We start from the raw sequence: 12,207 nt of genomic DNA, 5'->3' as shown, positions 1-12,207 counted from the left end.
CACATGCAAAATGTTAACTCTGCTTTGATTTTGTAAGAAATATCTTGTATACCCCCAAATATGCATGCTCCCTACGGTCACCCCAATACAATGCATGAACATTCACATTTGCTGCAACATCACCACCGAGGAAGAGGCAAAAACACTTACGGGCTGTGGCTAGCAGGTCAGGAACAATATCATAAGGAAAGAGAGGTTTTTCCAGTCCCCGAAAATACAATTTCAGCACTCCAGCCACTGAATCCAAGTCATGCTGCATATAGCTGTCTGCTAGGGGGTCCTCACCTGTGGAGACCAATCATTAGAGCAATGTCTTCCCCCACTACGTAGATTTCTTTCATGATATGGGCGGTCTTAGAATGTGCAAATCAATAGAAAAACAAAACTTGTAACCACAGGTAAAAGGTGGGGCCTAATCCCACGTTAGCTTTGAAAACGTCTGCATGACTTTGAACATGGCAGCCTATCCCATCTCAGCAATTATCACCATGAACACCATAATCTGTTTTGGTTATAACTTCTGGAATGCCATGGAAAGAATAAATGCATAAGAGGTATTTTATGTATCTCCTGCTTCTACGGCATTCTAGAAATTCCATGGCAAGTTTAAGAACATTCTTTAAGCCTCCCCCTCCCCACTCACCTTTCTCAAAGGCGTTCCGGATCTCTGCGACCTGTGCTTGAGACCCAGGCACACGAAAAATACCTTCATGCTGCAGACCTGAACAAGGAAGAGAAAAAATACCAACCCAGGCGTATTTTCAGTGAGGAACTCATGGTCTTCACAGCTCAACTCCCAGCAAGGTCACCAAGTAAGGGCACAAGGAAAGAGGAAGGAAGGAAAAGGGGTTAGCACAGGGCAGCCTTACCATGGAGGTTGATGAAGCGGATGCAACTTTCCACCACGAGGGGCACCACCTGGCCTGAGGCCTGGAGTTACAGGAAGGAAAGCAGAGAGTCACAAGACATCATTCTCACCACGCCCCCAAGACTGCTGGGGGCTATAGGTCCCTAGATGTCATGACTGGGCATGTTTGTTAATGACATCTCTATTCTGACTCAGCAGATATAGCAAGACAAAATGCTACAGCAGGCATAGCTAAGAAAACAAACTGTGATTAGGAAGTTGCCTGCTCATCTTAGCTCTAAACTGGTTACTTCTTGTTGGACAAATCACTCCTTCAGGTTCAATCTTTTTTCTGCAAGATGGGGAAGAAAAATATCTTAGAACAGTTGTAAGAATTGCTGTAATAAGTGATCTAGTGTAATCTACAGTAACTAATTGCTGTAATAAGTGAATTGCTGTAATAGGTGATATATGTGAAAAAAGATACGTAAATAAAAATGGTTGCTGCTGCTGAGAGCAGTATCAGTAGATTATTTTGTATGTGTCTCTTCTCCACACTGTTGCTGCTCTGCAGACATAGAAGGTTTTGGAAACAAAACAAAAAGCTTTTGTTACCAGAAGGAGAAACGGAATGAGTGTGACCATCATTAGCAATGATCCCTCTTACTGTCATCTTCAATTGTCTAAATAACATCTTTCTACATTTGGTGCACCATGCGCATTGGAGGGATGAGGAAACTTGGATTTAAATTCCCAGTTAGCGTAATGCTTTGTGGGCAATCATGGGGCAACTGCTGTCTAGCTCAGTGGCCACTATTTGGCAAAGAAATGAGGACGTTCCAAAGTACATTAGCCAAGTCTCTCATTTGATGAGAAGAGTGTGTCTGAGCCCCTGACAAAGGATGAAAAGTCCAAAATGTCTTAGGCAAATAATATGTAGCTAAGGAACTTTTAAAAATTATGTCTTTTCTTTTTTTGGTCAGCAGTATCAATTTTACAGGACTATTGTGAAGACGAGAGCCAGTTTGGTGTAGCGGTTAAGGCAGCAGGCTAGAAACCGGGAGACCGTGAGCACAAAGCCAGCTGGGTGACCTTGGGCCAGTCACTCTCTCTCAGCCCCAGGAAGCAGGCAAAGGCAAATCACTTCCAAAATCTTGCCAAGAAAACTGCAGGGACTTGTCCAGGCACTTTCCAGGGATCAAGACTGACTCGAAAGCACAGAAAAAAAATTGTAAAGATAAACTGCAGTGGGAAAGGGAGAGGAAAAAATCTCCAGATACCCTACTCTGGCCATTCTTGGAAAAAGAATGGGTTCTATGCAAGTAATTGCATAATTAACCAATCAAATTTCCACTCTTCTGGAGAGAGCTTCAATGTTTTAGATTAGGATTCCTCAACCTTGGCAACTTTAAGACGGGTGGACTTCAACTCCCAGAATTCCCCAGCCAGCCTTGCTGGGGCTGGGGAATTCTGGGAGTTGAAGTCCACCCATCTTAAAGTTGCCAAGGTTGAGGAACCCTGCTTTAGATAATAATTTCTCCTTTAAAAACCACAGAACAAACTGTCCAAATGGGGCATGCTTTTCCCTTATCTTCATGATTTCTCAGGCCCACGTAATTCAATTTTACTTAGTACAGAATTCTATATTATGTTTAGAGCAGTCCTGACCATGCCCCAGCTAAGAAAATTGCTACACATTGTCCAGAATGGTAAAGTCAAAAGAAAGAATCAACTTCCTCACAGTTTCACTTTTTGCACCAATTTGGCAATGAATTGCAGCGGGGGCAGGGGCGGCACAAAGAAATTAGAGTGAAAACCATGACATTGTACATCATAAAGTAAAGGCACCCCTAGGACAGCTCACCCAACCCCACCCCACCCCACCCCACTTCCACTGCCTACATTCATGGATTTTTCTTGCATGAAAGAAAAATGGTACGGTAGTATTATGAAAGCAGTTTGTTACCATTTCTTTCTGGGATGCTGTTTTGATTTCCCAGCGTGGCCATCAGCCTTGGACCTCCCATTCCAGTACTAAACTTGCATAGCTTCTGAGTTTAGCCAAGATTGGCTCTATAGACTGCCATCTGCACCTTATCAAGACTGTCCAAAGGTTAGAGTGGTGGGGAGAAAGGAAGGGAAATACTCAGCTCCGGGTCGCAGCACCCATACAGACCATTGTCAGCTGTAGAATTATGCCCTATTTTTTGTTTATTCCATGTCTTCCAAGCTCTTCCTCTTGATCATATCTACGTCACAAGAGATCATCACTCAGTGTGCATTTGCACCTTCCCCAAAGCATTTTCCCCAATTCCTGTTTTTCACCTTGAAGTTGAGATGGCAAAGAGCACAGAGGCAGGGGGTACGGGAAGAGGAAGCAATGGAGTTTTCTTCTTCCCTGCTTCCTTGGTATACACAGTTCTTCCAAAAAACCATCATTGGTTCAAAGTAAGGACAAGGAGATAGAAGTAATATGCTTGGGAGAAGTGGGCGTGGCGGGGAAGGAAGGCTGGCAGAGAAACAAGTAGCGGTGGAGAGCTGCAACTTCTCTAACGTGGAGACAAATTCTAAGGCTTTAAATGCTTCCATTTAAGGTAGCCTTTAGGAAGGAAGGGAAGGGAAGGGAAGGGAAGGGAAGGGAAGGGAAGGGAAGGGAAGGGAAGGGAAGGGAAGGGAAGGGAAGGGAAGGGAAGGGAAGGGAAGGGAAGGGAAGGGAAGGGAAGGGAAGGGAAGGGAAGGGAGGAAGGAAGGAAGGAAGGAAGGAAGGAAGGAAGGAAGGAAGGAAGGAAGGAAGGAAGGAAGGAAGGAAGGAAGGAAGGAAGGAAGGAAGGAAGGAAGGAAGGAAGGAAGGAAGGAGACACAACATGACATATCAAGGTAGCAACTTTCTGGCCCTTGTGATGTCTCACTTAGCATTCTCTTCCCCCACTTTTTTTAGTTACTGGAGAGGTTTTCAGCAGCAAAATTGCTACAGAGCCTTTCAGCAACTTGGCATCTGGAAACGGGGGGGGGGGGGGTGTCCCCATCTTTGTAGATGGAATTTTAAAAACGGGCTGCCTTTATCACAGGGAGGCTTTAAAGCACCTATCTGAACCCTGAAAGTCCTCCAACTTCCTCAAACTGGGGAGTCACGTTTGAAGATGTTGGGCCCAGGCACTTTGGAAACAAAAATGAAGGGCTGGGGAGGACAGGGGTGGGGGTGGGGATTCACATGCAGCTTGCAGGCCATTAAAATGCTCAGCCCTACCTTACTGTGTATATAGTGAAGACAGCAGTCTACCTCTAAGAACCAAAGGACTCAGCGTGTTACATGTTACGGCCCATTCCCTGCTTTTTTCGGTCCTAAGTTGGGCAGAGGGAGGGGCCATGTGGAGTAATAGGCAAAGTCTTTCTATTTTGCAGTTTTAATGATACGCAACAATAAAAGAAGAAAACACGATGTCACATGTAGTCCAAAGACAGAAACAGGGTGCACGTTTACAATGAGCATCAAAAACTGCTCCACTCTGTCATTTCGGCAATGAAAACTGCCCATTCACCCACATATATACCCTCTCTCTCTGTGACATATGACTGCAGAAAGACCTGGTAAACCACACTGATTTCCCATAGGCATGCCTGGGTTTTGAGTTCAAGTTGTCAGACATTTGCCACAGTTCCAGCATGTGGATAAATTGTGGGTGGAATCCAAATGTATCATGCTGGGAGTGGATCCATTGAAACCAAAGAGAATTAAGTCAACTGAGAAGAATTTAAATCCCTATGAATTCAATAGAGTTAAGCATGATGTATGTCTAGATCAAACCTTTTTCTCTTTCATCTGTTTATGAAAACTAAAATAATGGTATGATTTCTAAACCATCAAATCAACCAAATCTGCATAAGCTATTAGTGGTGTGAAGAAAAAAGATTTGTAGATTAAAGATCACAGCAGGCAAACTGTCAGAACAGGTATTGCCTACAGGAAAAGGGTTTTTCTTAGCTAGGATCTATTACCTGCAGTTATTAAGTAAATTCTTGTACAGAATGAACGAATGAATTTGCTTGATTAATTATGGACAAATTTGAAGCAATCAAAAGCTTTTAGTCCAATCTCATTAACTAAATGTTGATATTTTAATATCATTATTCTGATGCTGTAAAATAAGTTCTGAAGAAAAGCTGCAGAACCATTTTTTTCACACTTACATTGTTTACCTGGAAAAGAATGGTTTCATTTCAAATGGAATGGATATTTTATTTTAGTGTTAATTTATGTGCATAGCTTCTGGTCACTTGGCTGGCTAGGCAGAAAATTTTGGCTCAACATACATGGCTCAGGTCCCTAAGCATCCCTAAATTATCAGCTTTAAATTCAAAAGGAGCAAAAGACTCCAGGCTGTGAGTCCACAGCAAGCCACGATGACCCCAAAATGATGACACACACATGGCAAATGCTGCAATGACATTTGTTGTCAACAAGCACATTTGTTGCAGTGTCTGTGTGATTACGTCATCGTGCCTGTGACCTTATCTGCCCCCTTGCCCCCATGGATGCTCATGCCAGCGCACTATATCTTGGAGAATAACGTTGCAACCGTAACAGCAAAAGCAGGGAACGCTTCCCAGAAAATAGCAGGAACGCCCATTCAAAGCTTTCCTATATGGATCTGAATTTTTTTTAATAGCCTTTTCATGGATTGAAAGAGACCATCAGACAATGGATAACATATGGCTAAAACATGCATTCATGTCTTATCTTGAGAACACATCAAGATCTCCCAATTACAAGTAAGCATAAAAAAAAAAGTTTGAATGGTGCATGTGCAAAAACACAAACAAGGTAGCATCGCATGCAAACACGCACATACAGAAAGGCAGCATCGCATATTTTGATGTGCAAAGCATGCCTCATGCACGGTTAGCACTTTATAGTCCCACAAACACTTGCAGACACACTCGCGTATAAATATATATAAGAGAGTGCGTGCACAAACACACAGAGCCACTGTGGGTTTTTTTATGCAAAAGTACTGTCCATCACGCAAGCAACCTAAGCACCCTCCCCATGCCCCTGAGGGTGGCAGGCCCACCGAGTCAGGCTACCGTTTCCCACCGCCAGTCCTGTACCTGCTTCCGTGCCTGCAGCCTCCGCCTCCTTGGGCAGCAGGGACAGGAGAGACAGAGTGAGCAGACATGTTACAGGCAGAGGGAGCAGCAGAAGCCGTTGGGGAGAGCCAGAGGCAAAAGCTGGGCCGGGGCAGCGCAGAGCACTCGCGCTAGGCAAAGGGCAAGAAAGCAAGACTAGGAGCTGGGCAGGAGGGGAGCAGCTGAGGGCAGCAGCCGGTACCTCCAAGAAGGCCTGCAGGTCACCCTCGAAGAGCTGGTGATGAGAGCGCGAGGGAGGGCGGGACCGCCGGATGCGCTGGGACTGTGGCCTGGAACCAACATTTTTGTGGTGTGGGGAGGAAGGCAGAGGTCAGAGCATCCCCCCAAACTGGAACGGTCTCCTCCCCAGAGTTCTGCTTGGCTTCTCAATCGCAGAGTAGGCCTGAGGAATTCTTGCAAGGGAAGGCTCACCAGCCCCACCACCCCCACTCCCACCCCCACCTGAGTCTCTGCCATTTTCATTAACCCCGGGATTCCTTTTTACCTGGCTAATTCTCTATCCACTGCAGCGCCTGGGAGAAAAGAAGACAAGAGAAGTTAAATTTGGAGTCTCAGTGGCCGCCTCCGATTTAGAGTAACATCAGGTACACTTTGCTTCTGCAGCAAGCATCTCATCGGAATGAACCCACTGAGGTAGATTGCTTTCTCATCTGGACCAGGCTTAGCGAGAGTCTGGTTTTGGTCAGAAACCAGAGTGGCACAAATTGACATAAAGCCCAGCCAATCGCCTTGTGAAATTTCTTTCACTGCTTTCCAAGAAGAGCTGCCAACTGGCGAGCTCTTGTCCAACTCACCAAACCAACTTCATCACTGTCAAAATATGTTATTTATTTGTCTGTTTGTTTGTCATATTTATATGGCTGCCCATCTCACAAACAATTGACTCAGGGCAGCGTACAACAAAGCTAAAAATAATATACAAACAAGTATTAATATTATTATTAAAAACTTCAAAATATAAAAGGCACAAAACTAAAAACTAAAAAATATTAGGCAAAGAGCAGCCGTTAATTACACTGGAGCCATCTCAATATTTCACCAGTCCCCTGGGGTCCCCAGGCCTGATGACACAAACAGGTCTTGAGGGACTTCTGGAAAGTTAAAAGGGATGAAGCCAGCCCCACTTCAGGGGGAAGAATGTTCCGTTAAGCAGGGGCCACAGCAGAAAAGGCCGGCCGCCTAGGACCTGCCAAGTGATGTTCCCTAGCCAACGGGACCTGCAGGATGCCCTCTCTACTGGATCTAGTGGGATGGGCAGATGTCACTGGGGAGACGCAATAAATAACCCAGCCCCATGCTATGAAGGGCTTTAAAGATCAAAACAAGCACCTTGAATTGGACCCTGAAACAGACTGGTATCCAATGCAGCTCACAGAGCAGAGGTGTAACGTGTGTTCTTCTAGAAACACACATAACTGCCCGCACTGCTGCATTCTGCGCCAGCTGATGCTTCCGGATACTCTTCAAGGGCAGCCCCATATAGAGCGCATTACAGTAATCCAACCAGGCAGTGACTAGGGCACGAGTGACCCTTGATGTAGAGACGGGTGCAACTGACATACAATACAAAGTTGAGCAAAGACCCTCCTAGCCACAACTGCTACCTGCTCCTCGAGGAGGAGTTGTGAGTCTAGGAGAACCCCCAGATTGCACACGGGGTGTGTTTGGGGCAGTGCAACCCCATCCAGCACCAAAGATGGTATAGTCCTAGAAGTGACAGGCCCCCAAACCCAAAGCCATTCAGCCTTGCCATGTTCAGTTGTTCCCCATCCAGATCTTCACAGCCTCCAGACACCAGGATAAGACGTCCACAGCACTGCTTAATTCACCAGGTGTGTAATTGGGTATCATCAGTGTACTTGAGGATACCCATGGCGATGGATGAGCTCACCCAGCGGCCTCATGTAGATGTTGAACAGGAGCAGAGAGAGCACTGACCCTTGCGGCACCCCACACGGTAGGGGCCAAAGGTGGGATCTCTCCCCCACAATCATCACTGACTGGAATGGACTCCGGAGGAAGGAGGTGAACCAGCACATACTATGCCACCCGCCCCCAATCCTCTGAGTCAGTCCAGAAGGATACCACGGCCGATGGTATCGAAAACTGCCGAGAGGTCAAGTGGAGCGAGGACAGATGCAAGGATGGGTGGATTTTAAAAATAATGCTTTCAATGAAGCACCGAACTGATACTTGATCAGGTAAACATGTCAAAGGAAAAAAGTGCAGGAATGAATCACAGATTTTGCCCGAAATGCAGAGGACTCAAGGGGCTATCAGCAATCACAATTCAAAGCACAGGCAACGCATATATGTATGTGTGTGTGTATATTTTGTACAGAATGGAACACAACTCCCCCATGGACTGCTGTCTCTTCCATAAGCGAACCCAATCCTCACTGCCTTTTCTACAGGGAATCTTGGGATCAGAAGTTCTCTGAAAAAAGTACCAAGGCAAATTTTTTTCAGAAACCTGTAATTTTGAGGATACTCTGGGAGAAAGCATGACAGCTAAGTGGATCTATGCTTTTAGCTATTATCATGTATTTCTCAAACTCTTAGAAGCTGAATGAACAAACAAACAAGCATCCCAAATACCAATGCTGGGCTTCTAATCCAAGAGCACAGGTATTATCTATTTATTCCTTCACACCTCACCTTTCTCTATCGCTTCCTTCATCTGGTCATGCTTTGCTTGCAATTTTGTTTGAATACTTCGTCCAGAGAGATATTCTTTGAATTTCTGTGCAGGAGATATCAAGAAATCTGTTATTGAAGAATGCAGTAGGAGATTGGACTGAGTGGAACAAATACCTCTACATACTGATCAAATTCAAGAAGTCTTCCTGAAGCTTTCATAAATTGGAACCATACCAGGAAGACCGAATGGGACAAAACTTATCTTTATAAACATTTCAAGTCTGGTTGGATCTAGCCAGCTGTCTAGGATGCAAGAAAGTGGCCCGGTCACTTTTTTAGATTACTTAGATTATTAGACAGGGCTAAATCACTGATTGCAGAAATGGAACAAAAGAGCCAGAGACTGGCTTTCACTCATATCAATCTTCTATCACTTTACTTTCACTCTGAGCCTCTACAATACCTAACCTGGAGGTCAGAGATTCTCATTCTACAGCAGATTTACATTTTGTGCTTCTCCACTTTGGGAGAGAAAATCCAAAGCTTCCTTCTTTTTATTTGTTTTTTCTAGAATGGGGCTGAAGGAAGGGTCTCTGGCAATAGGTCTTCCTCAGAACATCTCCAAAGATGCTGGATAGGTGCTGAGGCAGGAATTAGCCCGGGGTAACATCCCATCAGTGATTTCATAGAGAAATCATTGTAAAGAAGAGACCTATCCATAGTAAAAGTGCAAAACATGTTGCCTTGTATGAATAGGAGGAAGGTGGGCTATCATAAAGCAAGTTCTAGTGAAATCTAGATTAGTTTAAATAAAAATCACTGAGGCAGCATGATCAGCTAAATGTGTTAGGTTACGGTGGCCTCCTCTTTACAACTGCCTATTAAGGGCACATCAAGTTTAATTCTTCTAGGTATCTAGGATTCTACCATGATATAGAAGCTCTCCGTATCCTGCTGATTGGCCCGGCGTTTTGCCAGTGCCTGCTTCCCACCAGCATCAGAACCTGTGGACTTGAGTGACTCAGTAGACTGACAGCCTTGAAAGGCATCGAGTGCCTCTGGCTCCTCTGCAGTCAGCAGATCTATCAGACTTTGCAGGGTAGCCTTCAGAGTCTTGTTGACCTGTGAAAGAAAACAGAAATCTCCATGCTGAGAGCCTTCTTCAGCAGGAAGGTCTTCATAAGAGCCCAGCTACAAACATGCTGATGGATCCCTAGCACTGACTCAGGGAATGGGAAAGGCATCTCCAGGACAGTCAGTGGCAGGAGGAAGGGCTGGAATTTCCCCCACCCCAGCAGTTCTCCTTTGCAGTCCCACCTGATGATTAATTCCCCCCTCCCCAGCCCAACTGGACTTGGCTCTCTACGGCACCTACTTCATCTGTCTCCAGGGTGATGGCATTGAGGCGGGACTGGATGTGCTGGAAACGGGAAACGAGTTCGTTTCTCAGGGGACCTTCAGCCCGGACTTCAGACACCTGAAGACAGAAAAATTACAGAAGAGGGAGGATAAGGGCCAGCCTAAGCAGAAGGCAAAAGGTCTAGAACAAGCAGCCAGGAATCCTCACCTCATCACCTTCATGAGGCTGGTAGTCAAAGGACAGAGGAGGGCAATACGCTGCAGGGTTGGCCTCCATCATCCTGGACTTATCCCCCAGTGGATCCAAGGCATCAACTGCCCCTTCAATGGTGCACAGGCCCTGTTGCCAAGATGCTTGGGCCCGTGACTCTGCTGCTAGATAAGTCCTCAGTACCTTGCCCAGCGAAAGGTGGAAACCGAGGTCAAAACACTGGAATCATGAGACAAAGATATCCTTAGTTCTTAAGTTATCAGACCAACCTGATGGTCATTAGGCTCTACTGTTGACCGATCCCCATATCTTTTCCAATGGCTGCGCAGTAAGTAGAGATTTAACATAACAGGCACAACTTTTGTTGTCAGTGCATTTCCATGCATCTTCTCTGTGACGTGCAGGGGTTTAAGACATACTGCAAATACATCTGTTAGGAACTGACTATCTGCTATAAATGCAGATTATGAAATTGATAATACAGTAAAAGCAAAACCATGGTAAAGCATGCAGTAGATTCTGCAAGAAAGGAAATAAATTTTGCAGGATCTGGAACCCTGTGATTGGAAGATTAGAAATCCTATAACATCTGATGGTTTAGGATCACAGGACAAAAGACAGCGGAGTAGAATGCCCTTGAAACTTCATACCAGAAGTTTACATTTTCATCTAGGACAATTATATCCCAGCTACAAAAATTGGGACAACCATTCGACGGCAACAAAGAGCTACTGAAAACTCACTCCAACTCTTTGATGCCACCTAATGGCCATTTGAAATGTTGTAGCTGAGATATGGTAACTCTATTTCAACTGGTTAGCAGAAATTACCCCAGTATGTTTTTCAAGATTTCTATTTTCATCTGCGAGGGCTAGACTTATGGCATTTTTAAATAGAGGATGCCCCCATTAAAACAGCTGTTAAAATACAGTAGGCAGTGCCTTTTCCAAAACCCCCATTCAAAGGTTACAGGAAAGGAATTAACTTCTCTGTATCTTTTAAAGTATCTATGTCCAACAGCCTTGATCTAGTTTAATACTAATGCATATTCTCTCTCTCCAGGAATTTTTGGAACTATAGCTCTGTGAAGAGAGTGCATGAAACCTATCAGCAATTTCAACATTCCCACCATACAGTAGATCCCAGGATACTTTAGACAAGCCATGAAGTTACCCTGGAGGAAGACCAGTATACATCCGACATACACACGTGCCTGTACCCTTACATAAAGAGTGACAAAAGGAACCCATAGGCAGCCAAAGACTCGGCCCTTGACATTTTAGTGCTCTCCAACCCCTACCTTGCCGATACGGGATGGGCAAGGGGAGAACTGACTCACATCTAGGAGGTCGGCCACATCGCGTACATAGTAGTTGCTGATGGCAGAGTTGGCAGCGTGTAGATTCAACAAGTAGTCATTCCGGGCCTTGGCACATTTCAGCTTGCTCTCCAGAAATTTAGACTGCCTCTGTAGGGATCAAGAAATCATTAGGTTAAAATTCCATGCTGTCCTTCCTTCTTCTCTCCACTTTGCTCCACTTAGTTCTTTTGCAAGCATTTTTTTCCTGACAAATAATGGCAGCAATTTCTCAGAAAGGGAACAACTTCCTTCCTAGCCTGATTCTAGCAGGCATTGTGTGATAAATCACTGAGCAAGAGAAGAAGCAGCTTTGTAGTAACTTTCTTGGGTAGGCAGTTGGGGAGTGAGAGCCAACTCTTTCTTCCTTCCAATTAACCCCCTTGATCATACTTTTCTCCCCCAGCATTCTACTATCCCATAACTATTTCCAAATAAATGTGTACCTAAGCCACACAAGAAGAATTTGGTGGGATCAGAGCAAAGATCTATTGCAGGGAATCTTCCCTAACCCTTTTTTTTTAACTGGTAGGTGCATTTGAAATGTTGATGACACACCGCAGGCACTGTAGTTGTCATTTGGTAAGGAGATTCCATTTTCTTAAAATGGTTGACAGAAAGGTGGGCAGAGGGGTGTCCCTAAGT

At 44.9% G+C, this 12,207-nt stretch overlaps 1 protein-coding gene across 3 annotated transcripts in view; it reads right to left on the bottom strand.

Moving 5' to 3' along the window:
• Window positions 1-12,207, bottom strand: part of ARHGAP4 (Rho GTPase activating protein 4) — a 50,636-nt gene that overhangs the window by 15,726 nt on the left and 22,703 nt on the right. For all 3 annotated transcript variants that reach the window (XM_088137743.1, XM_088137745.1, XM_088137744.1), the window contains 10 exons: window positions 11,545-11,673; window positions 10,203-10,424; window positions 10,011-10,112; window positions 9,563-9,757; window positions 8,654-8,738; window positions 6,480-6,507; window positions 6,177-6,264; window positions 870-930; window positions 644-721; window positions 151-285 (listed from right to left, as the gene is read on the bottom strand). In XM_088137743.1, the coding sequence (XP_087993869.1) occupies window positions 151-285; window positions 644-721; window positions 870-930; window positions 6,177-6,264; window positions 6,480-6,507; window positions 8,654-8,738; window positions 9,563-9,757; window positions 10,011-10,112; window positions 10,203-10,424; window positions 11,545-11,673 (1,123 nt within the window). The remainder of the gene's footprint in view (window positions 1-150; window positions 286-643; window positions 722-869; window positions 931-6,176; window positions 6,265-6,479; window positions 6,508-8,653; window positions 8,739-9,562; window positions 9,758-10,010; window positions 10,113-10,202; window positions 10,425-11,544; window positions 11,674-12,207) is intronic.

Source organism: Python bivittatus, unplaced genomic scaffold (genome assembly GCF_059951505.1).
Source record: "Python bivittatus isolate LINGU-HERP-01145 unplaced genomic scaffold, Pbiv_v1 ctg000220_np1212, whole genome shotgun sequence".
Lineage (NCBI taxonomy): Eukaryota > Metazoa > Chordata > Lepidosauria > Squamata > Pythonidae > Python > Python bivittatus.
The sequence above is the reverse complement of the archived record's forward strand: the minus strand, read 5'-3'. Positions and strand labels throughout refer to the sequence as shown.